General features: G+C 34.7%; 1 protein-coding gene and 1 long non-coding RNA gene across 3 annotated transcripts in view; both read left to right on the top strand.

Annotated features, from left to right (window-relative positions):
• The first annotated feature begins 1,153 nt into the window (after positions 1-1,153).
• LOC127848825 (dymeclin-like) overlaps positions 1,154-21,975 on the top strand; it is a 53,744-nt gene continuing 32,922 nt past the window's right edge. Inside the window, exons 1-4 of one of the 2 annotated variants that reach the window (XM_052381468.1) lie at positions 1,154-1,512; positions 16,733-16,873; positions 17,787-17,933; positions 20,901-21,028. In XM_052381468.1, the coding sequence (XP_052237428.1) occupies positions 16,734-16,873; positions 17,787-17,933; positions 20,901-21,028 (415 nt within the window). In that variant the 5' untranslated portion in view covers positions 1,154-1,512; position 16,733. Of the gene's footprint in view, positions 1,517-16,731; positions 16,874-17,786; positions 17,934-20,900; positions 21,029-21,975 lie in introns of both variants that reach the window. The other variant, XM_052381467.1, reaches the window with a different exon arrangement.
• The window catches only part of LOC127848851 (uncharacterized), a 41,674-nt gene continuing 32,922 nt past the window's right edge, over positions 13,224-21,975 (top strand). The window contains exon 1 of the long non-coding RNA XR_008034790.1: positions 13,224-13,271. This is a non-coding gene — a long non-coding RNA (uncharacterized LOC127848851). The remainder of the gene's footprint in view (positions 13,272-21,975) is intronic.

Below are 21,975 nucleotides of genomic sequence, written 5' to 3'. Positions count from 1 at the left end.
GTTAAAGTTGAAATTTAAGTCGCTTAAATCCTGATCAAGTTCGTTGCCACCTTCTTAAGAGAGTCGCATCGTGGATTTTAATTATTTACGAGTAATAATGTGCGCAACTTGCATTGCTTATAAAATGCGATCAAGGTAACACATTAAAAGAGGCTTGGAAAATGCACGACAGACAACCATCGTCGTTACCCAAGCTATATAATTCGCGTGTTCCACACTTAAAAAGAATGAAAGTAAACGTTTGTTCAGAGGAGGAACCGACAGCTATCTCAAGACTTAATACTCAAACACACAATGCCAGATATGTGCAAAGATTGCGTATTCTTTCCAATGAGTCTCTTAAATATAGTATTTGTGTCAATTGTTGCAAACTACTTTTGATCTAGGGAAAATTCCGAATGTCAAACTTCAAAGTTTGGCTGAACTTGCTCTTTTAAATATTCCCAACCACTGATGTGAACATTTGAATGATTTTTCAGCTACATAAATACGATGCACATAAAACATGGTGACAACCACTGAAAGCGACGTTGCTTCGCATTTTACATTGTAACATCATAAAACCTTGTACTCACCCGTACTGTTTTAATGGTGTCTCGAAAAAAAATTTTTGAACAAAACATAATATCTTAGGGAATATGGAGATTTATACGCGTATCATAACAAGTATATGCAATCATTGACGTATGCAACATGCGAATTGGAAGGAATCGTATTTACAGAAATTGCAAACAGTCCTGTCTTGTAACGGTAATTGCCCTTACGGCTATATTGTTGTAGTTACATATGATTTATTTTGCTTTTATATACGACAGTGTTCTTCCATGTGGCATTGTCTTGAAATGCAATAAGACGTTGTAATTCGATGTCGTTATCACTTATTAATAATTAATATTTTATTTTACAACAATATAACGTCGATAAGTGCATAAAAATCGCGTAAAATATAAATCCCTGCTAGATCTACTGTAACAAATACCAGAATTTTAGTTGTTTTGTCTTAAAATACAAATGTTATTGAGGTCATCAAACCGTTTTCTACATTTAAACTGAAAAGAAATTTTACTTAATTTAGCTTAAATTTGAAAAGATATTTAAGATTTTTTTTTTCAAATTCATGCTTTATATTTTATGTATTAATCTACGTATATATTTATTAAATCCTTGCTTGGAAAACATATTCGTACACTCTGATACTAAACAAATACAGTGGACTTAGATACCATGACTCTCTATGCCCTTCGACCGACCGATTTATATCAGCCATGCTACGTCTCTGCTACTCCTAACAACCTTTGGTTACTGAAATGTTTACAGTGACACGCATTCATCACGGTTAATTAAGTGTGACCTGTTACCTCGTTCAGGGCCTCAATTTGCAAAGGGGGGTCAATCTGTAACAGATTCCGAAAGCGGAAGTAGCTCTTCAGCATAAACTGCGACGTGTTTGTCTGTCAACATTGACATCGATAATTTCTTCAGTGTTTGGTAGCGATGCAAATATAACAGCATGTAGGTATACTTTTGAATAACATATTCACTTTTTCCGGATTATAATGTTGTTACTTTTACCGCATTTACAAGAAGATATGTGTCGAAAATGGTGTTAATAAATATTGATTGTGGCCACTATTCTTCACTGTTAGTGTTTACATAAAACTGTAGTCAATATTAATTGCCGCCATAGAGTCTTTTGATGATTTTCTCTTTGGCAGACTCAGATTTATTCTGAACGCGAATTATTTCAGCTACATTAAATTACTACTGACGTACTGTCGTAGTTCTTCTTGAATGCTTTGAGCTTGTATGAGTACATACAAACAGCTCAAACTCAAAGTTCCTTCTGATAAAATAAAATTCCATGTAAAATAATAAAGTCTCAGCTGTGTCTATGTCAGGTCTTGAAAAATCCACTTGACCGCTCGAATTTGACAGTTGGGCGAGTAAAGTTTGTTAGATACTTGACCGACAGGGCGAGTGCCGTTTTTTCCGGTTGAGAAATATATCCTTAATTTCTATAACTTTGTGCAGCCCTCAGTGATCTTATTTGCCCAAAATTACAGCCAATATTCGGCTGCTTCCCAATTGCAAAAAAATTATGTTTTTTCCCTAAAATTTGATTAAAATTTCCCCAAAAAAGACAAAATTTTCCCAATGAAGCCAATAAGATTACAATGTAATTTAGCAATAATTTCGAACGAGTGCCGATCAAGCTTGCCAAGTCGTCGCCAAACAACTATTGACTTACATATTGTTCGCGAATTTAGCCGAATACAGTTTTACGTTGCTATCCACATCTCTCTATATATTGCGGAGGATACCGACGAAAGTTGATGTATCCCGATTGTAAACGCCTGTTTTTACACACGTCCAAGATGGCGGCAAGCAGACGAGAAATTTGCAATGAGCGGCAAAAATGATAACATTCAAATTTACATGGGATATCATATGGTTATTAGGCAATAATTTAATGCGTGTGTCAATTAACGCAAAATACAACGTTTGAGATAAAAACAACAAATATTTATTAGAAATCTTCACAGTGAATGTGCATCACGGATATCAGTGTTGGGAAATTGGAGTTAGCCTACCGGTACTCACAAAGTTAATGCATTTAAGATGAGTATCGTTCGAAAATGGAAAGAGACAAACATGATATGATTTATATGTTAGTGGATCTGTGTAAAATCAGATTCATATGCATATTCTGCTTTATTATGTTTGTCACGCTTTACAGTTTACTGAAATAGCATTGAACGGAGGATGTCAAGTGCAAGATGTTGAAAGGTAAAGAAATGAAATAAATTATTTTAACTTCATTTAAAACATCATTGACATAGCAAGACCACTAAAGCTTTTTTTTAAATATTTGTTAATGTTTTCACCATATGATATTTAATTTTAAAAAATACTGAATTAAATTCTTACTGTTAAAGAGGTTATGATTAAATGATATATTTAAGAATCTATATAGATTATTGCAAGTTCAATATGCATGTGGATGGATATTAACTTAACATTGTCTTCATTGTAAGAACACATTAAATTATCACTTTATAATATAAAAATGCTGTCAAACATACTTTAATAATTTTAATTCTGTTCTTATAATCAAATTTATAATGTTTCCCAATTTCATGGTTTAATACGCTATTTTTCCCAATTTCATGGTTTATCGCGCTAATTTTCCCAATCCAAATGGCACAGACTGTAGCAAAAAAAATCACTGGCCCTATAAGATCGTGCACTTTTTTATGAAGTAAACTTCCAATCAACATTTGAACGCACGTGCCCGAAAACTGTTCACGCTTGTAACGTGAGATTTTCCACAGCCGATAAGACAGCAATCATCAGGAAAAAACAATAAATATGACATAAATTGTCCGTTTTTCTGACCTCGTTCCCATAAAAAAAGCCTAAACAATGTTTAAAATCATTCAACAAACGGACGCGGCCATGTTTGTCAATGTTTTGATCGTAAAATGTTGTAAGGGTAGTTTCCCTTGGTGGCCCATCCGGAATTTGTATTGTGCTGTCTGTTATGAGTACTTAGCATTACAATACAATTCAAGTATGCTGTGTATGCGGAAAAGTTTACCCCCAAAATGATGACACCAGACCATACATTACGCTCGTGACCTGGGCCTATTGCGATAAATGTTCGCACTGCGTACATTTGGGAGTTGGTCTCAAAGCAACTGTCATATGAAGGGGTGATCGTTTTTTATGCCCCCATTGTGAATAGAATTTTATTTAGCTATTTTCCGTTAGTATATACACTATCTAAACCTCTGCATACAGTTATCTGAGTTCATATTTCGTTTTTATGAAAACCATTTTTTTTTAAACCATTCTGTTCAATACAGTTTATTCACGAAATTCATCTAATACAACACATATTACCGTATTTCCTCCATTATAAGACGGATTGACTATAAGACGAGACCCCAACTTTAGGTCCAGATTGGCTGTATTTTGCGTAGACTCGCTTATAAGACGGGGCAATTTTTTAAAGACGAAAATCGGTAAAATTTCAATAGTCAAAATTTGTTGGTCGGCCATTTTGTAAGTAAGTACAATACACCAAGTAAGCTCGTTATCGGATTCGTTCCCTGATTCACGTCATCCTATTTTCAATACAGAGTGTATGATTATGTATATTAATATATTAATGTATGCATCAGATTGGCCAATCAAATACCAGGTATGTCATTTAAACTTGATTAGTGTTGGAGGTATAATGCCATCTGTGTCCATTAAACACCCAATTAACGGCTTAATAAACAAGAGTATTGTCTGACAATTAGTTGCTAGCTGTTTGTAGCACCAAGCTATCTGTAGGGGGTCTGTTAGGGGTCAATACTATCTCGAATTGTATCAATAAAACTGCCAATTAACGGCTAGATAACGGTTGCACATGTTGATAGTCAGTCGGCAATAAACAAACTGTCATCTATGACAATAGTGTTTGCACAACAATTGCAGTTTAATTGGAAACAAATAGGTGTTTTATTTAGAAAAATAAAGATACAGATAATAAAGCATGACGTACATTTACCCTGCATTCCCTGAAAATAGAACAAAATATGCAAAACATTATTTATTAAAATGAAATAGATAGACGATATATTTATATAAATTTAAGAAACGTTAATTGTTTCCAACCGATTTATTCAAAATGACATAAGCGATCTAACGCTGATTCTTCACCGCCACAGTAGCAACGATCCGCAGTAAATATTTTGCTGCAAATAGAAAATAATAGAATAATAACAACAGTATTTGTACACATTTGCTTTAATAAATTTTTATGTTTAATTTTTATTCGATTTTAAACTCGCGAGTATTCCAAACAGACATATCATTTATAATATATCATAAATTAAGGATGTAAGCGGCAAATCACGTATCTAAACGAAAGTAGTTTCTTTTCTTCATCAGAAATACGGTTATCACTTCACAAAAATTGGTAAAGAAACTTATTTTTTTTCGTAGACTGCGCTTATAAGACGACCCCCCCACTTTAGGCCTTAAAAAATCGGGAAAAAAACCCGTCTTATAATCGAGGAAATACGGTAATACAAATAAACACATATTCACAAAAACATATTTTGGTTATTATAAACACATCCCAGGGCCTTGCTATGACGTTATCAAAATCGGTGCACGATCTTATAGGGTAATTCTGTGTGACGCAGACTACGATGTACATGAATGTTAAAAGGTACTTAACTCCATTATTTTTTATAATTGTCTGAAAACCAACAAATTTCACTGGTTATTTGTTAAACAAAAGGTAAATCATAAAGTATATACCAAGTTTAGTTATTGTCAAATGATTTTTCATGAAATATATCCCTTGAAGTTTAAGGTGCCCGAACTTATAGGTGTAGTGGCTAGATTCAAACAAAAAAAAGTTATGTACTAAAAAAAACTGCACTTTTGTTTTGACAATGTAAATGACGTCACGGCACAGTAAAAATAATTCTCGAAATTGGCTGCGCTAGTTTCATAGATGTCAGGAAGTTTATAAATCATAACTACCCAGTATTTCCCAGAAAATCCTAGATAAATGTATTTGTCATTTCAATCAAAGACCTATATATAACACAGATTGGAAACTTCGCGCCTTATCGGGCTATCTCTCGGCGGGGTCACGTGGTCGAGAAACTGATAAGAACACTTGGGATCAGCAGACGATTTATTCCATGAATCAATCGGAGTAGTCCGGAGATAGCCGGTGTATCACGATTGCGATAAGATAGCGACGCGTCAGTAGCAACGGCTACGATTATCGAGAAAAGTTATGCGAAAATGTAGAAAGGCGGCTGTAACTTGGTAAATAATGATCCGATTTTCATAAAATTAAGTTTCCTAGAAACATGAGTAATTATGTTTTTATAAAATCTCGATTTTATTTACCTACAATAAGAATTCATAATGCTACGATCATTGAAGCAATTGCGCTAAGAACTTCCAAATCGCGGCGAGAATGCTGTTGAATAGTTTATTTGAAAGGCTTTTGCTGATAAAATATTCTTGTATAATTTGGTATTTCAGACAGTTAAAACCTTATAAAATATTATTATTTCAAAAAGGATAGATATATTTGGACACATAGATCTAGGTCTCTGATTAAAACAACATTACAGTATAATAAATGCTATGATCGTTCGATCCAAAAACGGTTTTAGTTCGACTTATTTCAATATTGATTGTGTAGATTTTTTTCAATTGTTTAATTCTCTTTTTATTGAGATTTAATTCATGAGTTATAGGTTATTAAAGTTTTGTTTGTAATCCAGTTTTTTTCTTTTGGTAATTAAATTAAGCTTTCAGTATCGTGGGCTAGGATTTCGCGAAAAGAAAAAAAAAACATTTCACGCGCGTGTTAATCGTCGGATCAATTAGCGAACTGAAGATGCATTGCGTGTTTTTTCTTTACTCTTGAGAATTAATTAAAGGAAGGGATTCTTACTTCAATTATCAGTTTGCGTTGTTGATTGATTTTAATTGTGTGATCAGTGGCCGCGGCCGGCGAATTCATTCTTTATATGTCATTGTGATGTCCAATTAAGGTAAGTCTTTGTTGTGAATGTGTTAGATTTTAATATACTTGTTTATAATAGTACGTTATAAACACAGTGAAATGCTGTATAAAACTGTTTAAAAAAAGGCTATTCTCGATTGTGTATCTTATAAGTTGGACATACTAGTACATATTTTGGATTTTACATTTTTAAATTCTGTATCATTTGTGTAATCATGTCGCGTAACAGAGACCCTGATTTTTTCGCTTGGAGTGATAGTGATTTAGACCTTGATGAGCTTTTTGAAGGGGACTATACTGACAATGACTCTGTTTGTACTGATGAACATAGTGTTAGTGTTGATAAGAAAGATATATATGTGTGTCCAATTTGTTCATGCGAATACAAGACTATATATTTCTTACTGTAAGAGGTTTTGCAATTACAAAACTAATAAATAAGAAAACTGAGAAAAGTGCAAAAAATGAAAAGAAACCATCCGCCAGCCTGAGAGATGCTTTAAAGTCACCGAATACCGGTAATTTGAAATAACCTGGGACTATAGGTCTGTACCAGAAGTTTAACATCAGGACTATCAGTATGGGAATATTGAAACTAATAACGTGTGCTCTGCTATTGCTTACGCTTTTAACAATGACAATTTGTGGTTTTTATAGTCATCTCACAGCATTGTACTTTCATCTAGTTCTTTTATTCATACCAAGATAAACATATTACCCAGAATAAAAATCTTATTTCTTCAATTTGAGGTGAATAATGACAAAGTTTTTCACAATGAACCAAAGCACGTTTGACAACATGTGTGTATAATAGGGTAAAAGAGCTTAAAATTGTACCATCTTTGTACAAGGCCAAAATCCTTTAAAATGAACATTATCCTCCAGTTTAATTAATTCATACCAAGATTAACATATCACCAAGCATAAAAATCTGACTTAATCTATTTGGGATGAAAAATGAAAAAGTTTATCAAAAAGAACAAAAACACGTTTGACAGCTATCTTGTACAACAGAAGAAAAGAGCTTAAAATTGTACCAACATTGTATAAGGCCAAATCCTTTAAATTGAATATTTTCTTGTAGTTTGTTTAAATCTATACTTAGATAAACATATTGCCTAGCATAAAAATCTTACTTCAACGATATGGGATGAGAAATGGAAAAGTTTTCACAAAGAAACAAACCACTTTGGCGACAGGTGTGAAAAATTATTGAATGAAATAACAGTATAAAATTGTACAAAATGTACAAAGGCAAAATCCTTTAAAATGACTTATTTTCGTCTACTTTTTATTAATCATACCTAGAATTACATATCACCAAGCATAACAATCTGACTTAATCGATTTGGGATGAAAAATGAAAAAGTTTATCAATAAGAACAAAAACACGTTTGACAGCAATATTGTACAACAGAAGAAAAGAGCTTAAAATTGTACCAACATTGTATAAGGCCAAATCCTTTAAATTGAATATTTTCTTGTAGTTTGTTTAAATCTATACTTAGATTAACATCTTGCCTAGCATAAAAATCTTACTTCAAATATATGGGATGAGAAATAAAATAGAAAAATGTTTCAACAAAATACAAACCACTTTATTGAATGAAATAACAGTATAAATAGTACAAATTGTACAAAGGCAAAATCCTTTAAAATACCTCATTTTCGTCTACTTTTTATAAATCATACATAGATTAACATCTCACCTAGCATAAAAATCTTACGTTATCAATACGTGATGCTTAATGAAGAAGTTTATAGAAAAATGCTTCGGGCCTTTCAATTTTTCAAAAATTATCGAAAATGAACGAATCCAGTGTTCTCTTTCAAATTCCGATAAATTAATAATTAATTAGAATAATAACTACCAAAACCTAAAGGATTATCAAGGCAGAAAATAAATACTTATTTCTAATCACACACAAAATATTCAATATGTCTTTTTTCGGAGACCGACTTTGCTCACTACGTAAAGTTCGTAACGTTGCGCTTTCAGGCATTCATTGCTCTGCAAACTGACAACCGAGCGCTAAAAACACTAATTAACACATTAATATTGTTAATAACAATATCAAAATAATTTAAACTAACCAGATCATGCTCAGAATACCCTACGACATCAAATATTAACGACTAATTACGAAGAATAATTGTTTGCTTTATAAGAAAATGGCCGACAGCAGCTGGAACAGGGAATAATCTACAGGTACACCGGCATCTCCAAAATCAATGTCACGTGACCCGCGTCCGCCGATAGATATTATCGCATATCGCTATAGCGGAGACGAGAGATTCCAATCTGTGTTATCTAGGTCTTTGTTTCAATGCTTAGACCAACTAAGTACAGCAACTTCCTTAAAACACTTGCTCAATTAAATGTTTATCTACATCTCCAATAACATGCTGTTACTTAATTGGACGATTGCCATGAGTAACAAAAAACTATTGGATCAGCACATTGATTTCTAGACAAAGGAAGACAATTTTGTTGGCGAGAAAGCTGTTGCTTTATGGCTTCAGACAGGAAGCGGCTTTCCTTTGATGACGTCAAACTGTCAATTCTCTCTGAGTGAAAATTTTCGGTAGACTGGTACTGATGCCATTGACGCTCCTGTTTACAATTTCAGTTTAAAAAAAACACTAGTGTTCATTAAACTTTGGATTTAATTATCAAAATATGCAAAAGTGAAGTTGAAAATGTGATTATATTAATCTGGGTCATTTAAAATACAACGTTTTGCATTGTAAATCCACGAGTTTTCATGACAACAATAATTTTTACAACCATTACCGCTACAACGCGGGTATCGATCTACCTCAATTGTTATGCCCCCCCTTCGAAGAAGAGGGGGTAATTTGTTTTGCACGTGTCGGTCCATCTGTCCGTCGATCTGTCCACGGAATGGTTTCCGGATGATAATTCAAGAATGCTTACGCCTAGGATCATGAAACTTCAGAGGTACATTAATCATCACTGGCAGATGACCCCTATTAATTTTCAGGTCACTAGGTCAAAGGTCAAGGTAATAGTGACTCGAAACAGTAAAATGGTTTCCTGGTGATAACTCTAGAAAAATAAGGCCTAGAATCATGAACTTCAAAGGTAAATTGATCATGACTGGCAGATGACCCCTATTGATTTTCAAGTCACTAGGTCAAAGGTCAAGGTCACACTGACTCGAAACAGTAAAAAGATTTCCTGATGATAAGTATTAACTCTAGAATAATTAGGCCTAGGATCATGAAACTTCAAAGGTAAATTGATCATAACTGGCAGATGACCCCTTTTGATTTTCAAGTCACTAGGTCAAAGGTCAAGGTCACAGTGACAAAAAACGTATTCACACAATGGCTGCCACTACAACTGACAGCCCATATTTTATTCATTGTATGTGTGTGTCCAAAAACTTTAACCTTGGTTAAAGTTTCACAGTGACTGGAAACAGTAAAATGGTTCCTTGTTATTTTAAAACGATCTTGTAAGGCAAGACTATTATTGTAGAGAGAATACAAACACAGTTTTTAAAATACACTTTATCTGTAAAAACTGGTACACAGAACGACGCTGTGTTATCCTAGACAGGTAGATTTGATCTTTTAACATTGAGTACATTAAATATGATTGAGTATTGGTATAAAGTAATAAGAGTACCTGACCATAAATACATTTGTGTTATTTACACAATTATGTTGGAGGATTTAGAAGCAAGTCCTTCAAAGCATAATTGGGCTAATCAAGTAAGGGATGTGCTAAGCTTTTTAGGTTTCTATCATGTATGACTACAACAAAGTGTTGGTGACTTTCAAATTTTTATAGCACTTTTTAAACAATGGATATCGGACAATTTTATACAGAACGTCGGAAGCAGAATTGGTGACTCTAGTAGAGCATCATTTTATAACAGTATCTTCCATTTTGAGTATCAGTTTTATCTTGCTTGTGTTGGTATCGAAAAATATAGAATTTCCCTGAGTAAGCTAAGGTTGTCCTCCCATAGACTTAATATAGAAACTGGTAGATGGAACAATACGGAGCGAGCTAGTAAAACTTGTCCCAAATGTAACATCTTAGAAGACGAATATCATTTACTTTTCGAATGTAGAATTTACTCTGAACTTAGGCGTGGATACATTCCATTATACTATTATCGCCACCCAAGCATCTTTAAAACTATTGATTTAATGACATCCAAAAATAGTAAAGTAATAAAAAATCTGACTGTTTTGTTAATAGAGCTTTTGAAATGAGAAGAAATTTTAACGAATAACATGATCAAAGGCAGCTGTTTTAAGGTGAATATATTATACATTATACTATTAATATGCATTGTGTATGTTACGTTTTTTGACAACACTGTCTATGTTTATATGTGTGGGATTAATTATGTGTGGGATTAATTAATATATCAGCTTGTGTTTTTTTATGTCCCCCACCCACTATAGTGGGGGACATATTGTTTTTGCCCTGTCTGTCTGTTGGTCTGTTTGCTCCAACTTTTACATTTGCAATAACTTTTTCAATATTCAAGATAGCAACTTGATATTTGGTGTGCATGTGTATCTCATGGAGCTGCACATTTTGAGTGGTGAAAGGTCATGGTCATCCTTCAAGGTCAGAGGTCAAATATATGTGGCCAAAATCGCTCATTTTATGAATACTTTTGCAATATCGAAGATAGCAACTTGATATTTGGCATGCATGTGTATCTCTTGGAGCCGCACATTTTGAGGGGTTAAAGGTCAAGGTCATCCTTCAAGGTCAAAGGTCAAAAAAAAAATTAAATTCAAAGCGGCACAGAAGGGGACAGTGTTTCTGACATACACATGCCGCACATTTTAAGTGGTGAAAGCTCAAGATCAAGGTCATCCTTCAAGGTCAAAGGTCCAAAAAAACAACATTCAAAGCGGCGCAGAAGGGGACATAGTGTTTCTGACAAACACATTTCTTGTTTTAAAGATTGCATAAGACAAAAGCATCTTGTAGTTGGTTCGACCGACTTAGATATTATCGAGTTTTGAAAGTAGTCACTAACCCATATGGGTAAAATTATTTTAAATTTAGTTTATTGTTTTCACATAGAAATTAAGAACATTGTTCTATTAAATAATATTCATTGTGTATGTTACGTTTTGACAACATTGACTATGTTTATACGATTATAATAATGCTCATGGGTCTTTTGGACCTAACGCATTGTAGATATATGTTATATCGGATTTGAATAAAAAGTTCTTCTTCTTCTATTTTAATCAATTTTTGGAGGAAAACAATCTCTACTTATGACTGCATTTTTAGGGTATAGTATTGACATATAGATGTTTGTTTATTACAATGAGACAAAGTCAGATGATAATTTAAGTTTAGAAAAAGGTTTTGTTTGATCATTGCTATAAATATAGGTATACATTTGCATATTTTTATGTCCCCCACTATAGTAGTGGGGGACATATTGTTTTTGCCCTGTCTGTTGGTCTGTTGGTTTGTTTGCGCCAACTTTAACATTTTGCAATAACTTTTGCTATATTGAAGATAGCAACTTCATATTTGGCATGCATGTGTATCTCATGAAGCTGCACATTTTGAGTGGTGAAAGGTCAAGGTCATCCTTCAAGGTCAGAGGTCAAATATATGTGGCCAAAGTCACTCATTTTGTGAATACTTTGCAATATTGAAGATAGCAACTTGATATTTGGCATGCATGTGTATCTCATGGAGCTGCACATTTTGAGTGGTGAAAGGTCAAGGTCATCCTTCAAGGTGAGAGGTCAAATATATGTGGCCCAAATCGCTTATTTTATAAATACTTTTGCAATATTGAAGATAGCAACTTGATATTTGGCATGCATGTGTATCTCATGGAGCTGAACATTTTGAGTGGTGAAAGGTCAAGGTGAGAGGTCAAATATATGTGGCCCAAATCGCTTATTTTATGAATACTTTTGAAGATAGCAACTTAATATTTGGCATGCATGTGTATCTCATGGAGCTGCACATTTTGAGTGGTGAAAGGTCAAGGTCAAGGTCTTCCTTCACAAGGTCAAGGTCATCCTTCAAGGTCAAACGTCATATAGGGGGACATTGTGTTTCACAAACCCATCTTGTTAAAATTCAGAATACTTGGCGTTTTCAACTGCAAAAACTCACACATTTTTGTGAAAATTGATGTGTTTGAAACTAAGAATTAAATCATTATTTTGCTAGCAGAAAATATCAATTAATGTGTTTTAATTTGCTTATTAGGGATATAGTTATGATCTGTTTGTGTTTGTTTATGCCAGAAAATAGGTTATGTTGCTCATTTTACCTATTAAAGTTCCTCCTGGATTGCAGGCGGCCGAGTTAACTTTAAATGAAAAATGCTGTTAGCAGTTGCAACTCCCAGCAACCCTGAAGGTCAATAGCTAGAAGTTGGATTATTGCAACTAAATTTAAAGTAGTTTGGCTTGTTTCAATGTTTGGGGTAATTTTCAAACTTTGTTTCATGTTTTATTCTTTGTTAATAATGACTTTAACCCTTTGCATGCTGGAAAATTTGTCGTCTGCTAAAATGTTGTCTGCTTAATTTCTAAAATTAGCATTTTCTTCAATTTTTTTCCAAATAATATTATCAGAATAGCAAACAGTTTGGATCCTGAGGAGACGCCACGTTCTGTGGCGTCTCATCTGGATCCAAACTGTTTGCAAAGGCCTTCAAAATTCGGTTCCCGCACTGAAAGGGTTAAAGTAAGCAAATGTTGCTGTTGCTGGTAAACATTCAGAATCATTCAGGCCAGGTCAAGTCAGCCAGAATACTTACGCTCCTAATCGTATCTAGGACCACTATCCTATTCAGCCTCATCTAATTAAGCCATTTAAATAAATAAAGTACATTATGACAAAATAGTTAGCTTAATAAACAGGAATTAATTCTTTTTGTAGTGTTATTGGCAAAATTGTAAATATCAGTTATTCAAGAATACAAACGTTGTTTCTGAACACCTAGAAAATTGCAATGAAAGAACTCAAATTGTGCACTACAGTGACATGTTTTCATCTGATAGTAGATTTGAATTTTCATTCTAATTAGCTCTGTATACCAGCCTTTTCTGTTTTGCAGTTTTCAGGACAGTGTAACAGCAATTCATGTTAATAAAGTATGAAATATGGCAATACCATTCAACCAACCAGAGTTCTGTGTAATTAACGGTGTGTCAAAATGCTTCTACGAGTCTAAAATGCAGTCTGAATTGTTTAAAAATTGACACTGGGATATTCGGATTCTCTGCTAACGTCTTTTTATAATATTTTATGTACATGCACATGATTTTAATTGTCTTCAAGTACATACAAGGCTATGTTTTCTAAGGTGAATGTTTATTTTTATGCAGGATTCTATTCACATGTATGCGTAAATTTTAACGCTTATTCTTTCGCAGGTAAGCCAAAATGACCATTTTGTAATGAAGTCTTACAAAAATATACACAGTTGTAAAACATAATGTAGACATGTTCAATAAATTCAGAGCCAGACTGGTGCATTTCTGGGGCCCGGTTTGACACTGACAGGATATAATCATGTTCGAGAATGCGCCCAGCGCTCCAGCCGGGCCTAAACGGAAGCGCCCAGCACCTTTCTGCCCCATTATCGTGTCTCTTACGAACACCATTTTGCAAATTTGATGTCATGATTAGTGCAATTTAAAAAAAGAGCCTTTATAAAAAAATACTTAGGTGAAGGCACTTTTGGAGATCATTCAACCGCTTTTTAGCTCACCTGAGCGATAGCTCGGGGTGAGCTATTGTGATCACTCACCGTCCGGCGTCCGTGCGTCCGTCCGTCTGTCTGTCTGTAAAAAATTTGTAAGCATCTTCTTCTACTAAACCATTGAGCCAATTTCAACTAAATTTCATGCGGAGCATCCCTAGGTCATGGGACAAAAGAATTGTTAAAAAAAAATTGATCACATAACCAAGATGGCCGCCATGACCATATATGGTAAAACCGTAAAAAATCTTCTTGTCAGTAACCGCTCATCAGAATTTCAAAAAATTTCACAGGGATGACCTTTGAAGGCTCCCCTGAAAAAGTTGTTCAAAGAAATTTGATTCGTCAAAAAACATGGCCACAGGAGCTCGTTGAACTTTGCATGTTTATTCGTTTTTGCCTATTTTGTGAAAACTTTCAAAAATCTTACACATTTTTTGTCCGATCCTTTCCAAATTTGCACAGTGTCTTTATATCAATGAGGACACGAACCCTACAAAAAATGAGCATTATTGGTCCATGAAGTACAGAATTACCTCCCCTTGAATTGAGAAAATGGTGTTTATGCAATAAAGTCCAAATATTTCATCCAATTCTTTCCAAACTTGTAAGGATTTAGCATGGTTCAAACAAGGGAAACAACTACGGTTTATGCATGTTCTTTTTATTACAGATTTGCCTCCCTTTAATTCATTCAAAATCTCATTTTACAGCAGAGATTCCAAATCTTACCTGTAAATGAGCCCCATATTTACTGCCAGTGCTAGGTTACCTTTTCCCATTTTATCATTCTTAAGAATTGGTCTTGTAATGCTGCTACTGCTTCTGCTACTGCTACTTCTACTACTACTACTACTACTACTACTACTACTATAACTACTACTACTACTACTACTACTACTACTACTACTACTACTACTACTACTACTACTTCTACTACTACTACCACTACTACTACTACTACTACTACTACTACTACTTCTACTACTACTACTAGTACTACTACTACTAGTACTACTACTACCACCACCACCACCACCACCACCACCACGTCTATTATTACTACTTCTACTACTACTGCCACTACTACTACTACTTTTACCACTACTACTACTACTACTACTACTACTACTACCACTACTACTACAACTACTACTACTACTTCTACTACTTCTACTACTACTACTACTACTACTACTACTACTACTACTTCTACTACTACTACTACTACTACTTCTACTACTACAACTACTATTTCTACTACTACTACTACTACTACTACTACTACTACTACTACTACTACCACTACTACTACTACTACACAACCACCACCACCACCACCACCACCACCACCACCACCACCATTCACAGTGACAAAAAACGTATTCACACAATGGCTGCTACTACAACTTATAGCCCATATAGGGGGGCATGCATGTTTTACAAACAGCCCTTGTTTCTATGGGATTTTAACCACAACTGTTTATCTCCGACACATATTTTTAGGTCACCTGTCATGAAGTGACACGGTGAGCTTATGTGATCGTGTGATGTCCGGCGTCCGTTGTGCATGCCTGCGTGTGTCTGTGCGTCTGTCCGTCAACAATTTGTTTGTGTAGACAGTAGAGGTCACAGTTTGCATCCAATCTTGATGAAATTTGGTCAAAATGTTTATCTTGATGAAATCCGGTTTGGGATTGTATTTGGGTCATCTGGGGTCAAAAACAAGGTCACTAGGTCAAATATTAGAACAACCTTCTGTAGACAATAGAGGTCGCAGTTTTCATCCAATCTTTATGAAATTTGGTCAGAATGTTTATCTTGATGAAATCTGGGTTAAGATTTTATTTGGGTCATCTGGGGTCAAAAACTAGGTCACTTGGTCAAATAATAGAAAAACCTTGTGTAGACATTAGAGATCACAGTTTTCATCCAACCTTTATGAAATTTGGTCAGAATCCTTGATGAAATCTGGGTGGGATTGTATTTGGGTCATCTGGGGTAAAAATCTAGGTCAAATAAATAGAAAAACCTTGTGTTGACAATAGAGGTCACAGTTTTCATCCAATATTTATGAACTGTGGTCAGAATGTTTATCTTGATGAAATCTGGATTAGGATTGTATTTGGGTCATCTAGAGTCAGGAACTAGGTCACTAGGTCAAATCATAGAAAAACATTGTGTAGACAATAGAGGTCATAGTTTTCATCTGATCTTAATGAGTCAGGTGAGCGATTTAGGGCCATCATGGCCCTTTTGTTTAAATCACCCTCTTGCAATGGGTTTATACCTTGTGTCTGCGAGCCCTGGAAAAGCTTTAAAAAGTTCAGCAACTGTTGTAAGATTATTGGAAGTCTTTATGCCACTAAGTATAAATAAAAATGTTTAAAAAAACATTAAAGAATTTACAGTTTTTTTTAATCACTCTTTCAGAAATGGGGGCAAACAGCAGCAGCTTCAGTGACCTTGCAACCAACCAGTATTTGATACGATTTGCCAGTTCAGAAGCCATATCTGTGCAGGACCCTTTCTGGAATCAGCTGTTGTCTTATACGTTTTTAATTCCAATCAATAGGTTTGTTTCTTATGACAGTAATAGTTTCAGTACAATGTCGATAATGACTAGGGGTTGGATGTGTGTTGATTGTTTTTGTGAACATTGTTCGTCTACCTCTAGCGGCTGGAAGGTGTCAGTTTCTGCATAAGTATTTACAATTAAACCAGCTGACCCAAGAAAAGTGTGAGGAGATACACTGACCACCATTGCCACCATGCTATTATCGAAATATTTATGAAAACACATAAAAATTCACAACTAACAAATGATATAATTTCATGTAAGGACAAATTTCTTGATCTTACCATTGTCCTGTACCTTCTTCATAAGAATCAATGTGTTTCTCATAATGACCCATGAATGACATAAGACCCATTTTGCATGACATCAGTCTTATATTCTTGCTGTGAAGTAGAGATGGGAGTATACTGGATACACCATGGACATCAGTCTGTCTCTCAGTTGACACAAACTGTCATACGCAGTCGGGCTTTTTTTCCTTCTGTGAGAATGGCTGTTTTTGACAATTTTGGAAAATTCACATCTCAAATTTTCACAATTGCAAGAAGTTTGCTACTCTTGTTTTCACAATTTTAGAAAGTTAACGACTCATTTTTTGACAATTTTGAACAGTTCGCTACTCATTTTTTCACGAAATGGGGGTGGCCAAGGCTGCTTCACAAAAACAGGAAAAAAAGCCCTGCCAGTTATTTATTTTCCTATTTTAAATATTGCTCAAGTTAGACCTCGTTTATCGACCATGTGTTGCTATAAAAGCAAAAAATGGATGTACTTTAAAATTGGGTTTAATGAAAATGCAGTAAGTAATAAATGAAACAAGTGCTTTCACATTTGAAGGGAATATGTTGTTAATCCCTATTTTAAGGCCTGTCCAAACAATCCAGATTTGTTATTATTTTATTTTTTTTAGTTCAGACGGAAAGCTTTTAGAGGAAAGCACGTCATTGACTTGCAAGAACCTTGCCATAAATAACTGTAAGACAGGCAACTTTGGATCTCTGGTGCGGACGTTTTTGATAAGATGCACAGAGCTTAAAGCTTCGGCCCAATGTGAAGAGTAAGTTTCTATAAAATAGTTATTGGCTTCTAAATAATGGTTTAACCCTTTGCATGCTGGGAAATTTGTCGTCTGCTAAAATGTCATCTGCTGAATTTCTAAAATTAGCATTTTCTTCGATTTTTTTCAAAGAATACTATCAGAATAGCAAACAGTTTGGATCATGGCGTCTAATCTGGATCGAAACTGTTTGCAAAGACCTTCAAAATTCGGTTCCAGCACTGAAAGAGTTAACAACAGGTTAACAAATGGTTATGTGTTACATCTTACAGATCCGATTATCCAATTTGTTGAATAAATACTCGATTGTAGTGTTTTTCCCATGAGGTCAAAGGGGCATGCCGCATTACTTTCAAAAAGGGGATTTTAATGCGCAGTTTAGGCAAAAAGGGCAAAACGTTCCAAAACGTCAATCGTATCTCTGGAGGCAGTTGTGGAGAAAATATAAAAATAAAAACAAGCACATTTATTGGTAAATGATGTATTTAACTTTCTTAAATTATATTACTAGTAATATAATTATATATTTACCTTGCAATGTCTTCCATTTAAGTTCCATGCTGTTTCAGTAAACTGTGCAGCATGACAAACATAATTAAGCATTATTATGCATATGGATCTGATTATGCATAGACCCACTACCATATTAATTAACCTTGTTTGTCTTATATGATTTTCCACGATTATTTTGTTAGATGTTTTAAACTTTGCTTGTAAACTGAACGCTAATTTGCAAACACTGCTTCCGTGACATGCATCCGCTGAGTAGATTAATAAATAAATATGTACTTGTTGGTATCTGATACGTTTTATGCATCGTTGATTATCACAGGCATTTTATACATGCCTTCAAAATGTATGATCTTCATTGTTAATTCAATCGTTAGATGTCATTTTTTGCAGAGAGTCACAATTAATTACTTGTATTGTCTGACCGCTTGTTAAAATTATGTAAGCGACAGGTACCCATTGCAATGTAAAATTATATAATATGTCAGCCAAATTTGCAATTTCGCTTTTTATGTCCCCCACTATAGTAGTGGGGGACATATTGTTTTTGCCCTGTCTGTCTGTTGGTCTGTTGGTCCGTTGGTCTGTTGGTCTGTTTGCGCCAACTTTAACAATTTGCAATAACTTTTGCTACATTGAAGATAGCAATTTCATATTTGGCATGCATGTGTATCTCATGAAGCTGCACATTTTGAGTGGTGAAAGGTCAAGGTCATCCTTCAAGGTCAGAGGTCAAATATATGTGGCCAAAATCGCTCATTTTATGAATACTTTTGCAATATTGAAGATAGCAACTTGATATTTGGCATGCATGAGTATCTCATGGAGCTGCACATTTTGAGTGGTGAAAGGTCAAGGTCAAGGTCATCCTTCAAGGTCAGAGGTCAAATATATGTGGCCCAAATCGCTTATTTTATAAATACTTTTGCAATATTGAAAATAGCAACTTGATATTTGGCATGGATGTGCATCTCATGGAGCTGCACATTTTGAGTGGTGAAATGTCAAGGTCAAGGTCATCCTTCAAGGTCAGAGGTCAAATATATATGGCCGAAATCGCTTATTTTATGAATACTTTTGCAATATTGAAGATAGCAACTTGATATTTGGCATGCATGTGCATCTCATGGAGCTGCACATTTTGAGTGGTGAAAGGTCAAGGTCATCCTTCACAAGGTCAAGGTCATCCTACAAGGTCAAACGTCATATAGGGGGACATTGTGTTTCACAAACACATCTTGTTGTTTATTGAGTATACGGTACTGCAATTGTTTCAATAATTAATTATCTAAAAGACCATAACGATAAAGATACAACTTATGGTTTGCGCTCTGACTGTCAGCCTGTCAGTCAGTCTGTCTGTCACACTTTTCTGGATCCTGCGATAACTTTAAAAATTCTAAATATTTTTTCATCAAACTTGGAACATGGATAGATGTCAATATGGACATTATGCACGTCATTTCATTTCGTTCCTACGTCAAAACTTCTGGTTGCTTTGGCAACAAATAGACTAGAAATACTGCTGAAATGGTGGTTTTCTGGATCCTGCGATAACTTTTAAAGTTCTTTATATTTTTTCATGAAACTTGAAACATGGATAGATGGCAATATGGACATTACGCATGTTGTTTAATTTTGTTTCTACATCAAAAATTCTGGTTGCTATGGCAACAAATATATATATATATATATAAAATTCTGAAAATGGTGGAATTTCTGACAATTGTGGAGCCGGTAGGGGACTTATATTGCTTGACAATAGTCTTATTTAATTAATTACGCGTAGAAATAAATGTTTTGATATTACTGTATTATGCATTAAATGCACTATTTCCACGAGGATTACGCTAAGTTTTCATCTTAAGTCTCATAAGTAACCAACTGTCCACGATTTTTTTGTGGAGGACTTCACATTACGGATCGATTAATATTGGTATAGCAAAGCCACTGAAATTATTGATAGATACTGACATGGCGTTATTCACTCATGACTAATACACAGGCCCACAAATCTTCGCTGCTTGGTGCCATTCTCTGATACTAGTCGGTTTAGAGGTTTGGTCAAGAGGCATTTAAGATGTTATCAATAAGGGCGTGTGGCGGCTTCTGCTTTTAAAGAGGGCAGAGTGGCACTTAAGGTTAAGAAAGGTGGCATGGCGCAGTGCCACGCAAAAAGGGCCTGGGAAAAACACTTGATTGATAGTGCGTCATTGGCTTGATTGTAGATGTGTTAACAAAATATGTTGCAAGAATTATATTCTACTTCACTGTTCTAACTGTGGTTATTTGCATTATTGATTGAGTAGCTTCACAATCTACATTGTCATTTTGAGTGAGTTTGGTTTTAGAAATTTTGTGTTGTCATATACCTTTGAATACTGATAATGTTTTTCCAAAAAGTGGAAAAAGGCAAGTTCCTTATTACATTTTGACAGAAAGGATTTTTCATTCCAGCAACATTTTCACATGGCAGACCTATAACGCATTGTTCATCATCAGAAGTGTGTGCAAGTACCTGGTGGAACACCTAAGTGAAGACTTACTGGTTCAACAGTTTGATGCTAAGCCGGCAAAACAAGAGGGTATTCCCCATGTCTATTTTTAGATGGGTCATATTTCAATTACTTTAAGCCTTTACCACTTAGATACATATTTTGACGCATTTGTAGATCCTTAGAAAGTTCAATTTAATTAAAGACCTTTCTTACTATAGATTCAAGTTTTAAAGGTTTCATTTTTATCCCGTAGTTACTGACGAGCAGTAAACAGCATTAAACCTGAATAGACTGCAAGTTACTGACAGGCTGTTCTAGTTTAATGCTGTTTGCACATAGCCGTTTTAACTGTGATTCTGTGAGGGAAAGGGTTAAAAAGAGTAAATATTAGTATTTAGCATATAGTGGTCCATTACTAAGTCTGTTCCATTTATCGCCCTGTAGTCAAAACTAGTCCAGAACCAGGGGTCTTGAGTGGTATTTTACCAGTGAGGTACATTTTCTCAGTTGAGCTTTCATGATCTTCTTGTAAGAAGGAATTGCCCTGTTTTATTTTAAAAAGCTTTCTATTTAAATACATATTATGTTTAATTTAACCCTTTCCCACTCAGAGGCAAAGTGAAAATGGCTATGTGCGAACAGCATAAAACCAGAACAGCCTGCGAGTAACTCGCAGTCTGTTCAGGTTTTATGCTGTTTGCTGCTCATCAGTATCTAAGGGTTGGAAAAGAAGCCGTTAAAACTTAAATCTAGTAAGAAAGGTCTTAAGTTATTTAACTTTCTAAGGGACTACAAACATGTAAAAATACGTATCTAAGTGGTACGGGGTTAAATAACCCCAAAGTCAGCCCACTTGTGGACCTCAGCCTTTGGCTATTTCTTTGCCTAACTTTTTGTACTCACTCTTTGGCTTACTTTTTGTACTCGCTATAGTGCAAAAAAGGCCTTCAGTGCTCTTTTCAAATTTTTAATAACTTTATTTTTGGAAATTAAATGTTCTATAAATTGTCTGTAGATCATATAGCCATGTTATG

This window comes from Dreissena polymorpha, chromosome 10 (assembly GCF_020536995.1).
Source record: "Dreissena polymorpha isolate Duluth1 chromosome 10, UMN_Dpol_1.0, whole genome shotgun sequence".
In the NCBI taxonomy this organism is placed as follows: Eukaryota; Metazoa; Mollusca; class Bivalvia; order Myida; family Dreissenidae; genus Dreissena; species Dreissena polymorpha.
Note: the sequence above shows the minus strand (reverse complement) of the source record. Positions and strands in the feature narration are given on the sequence as shown.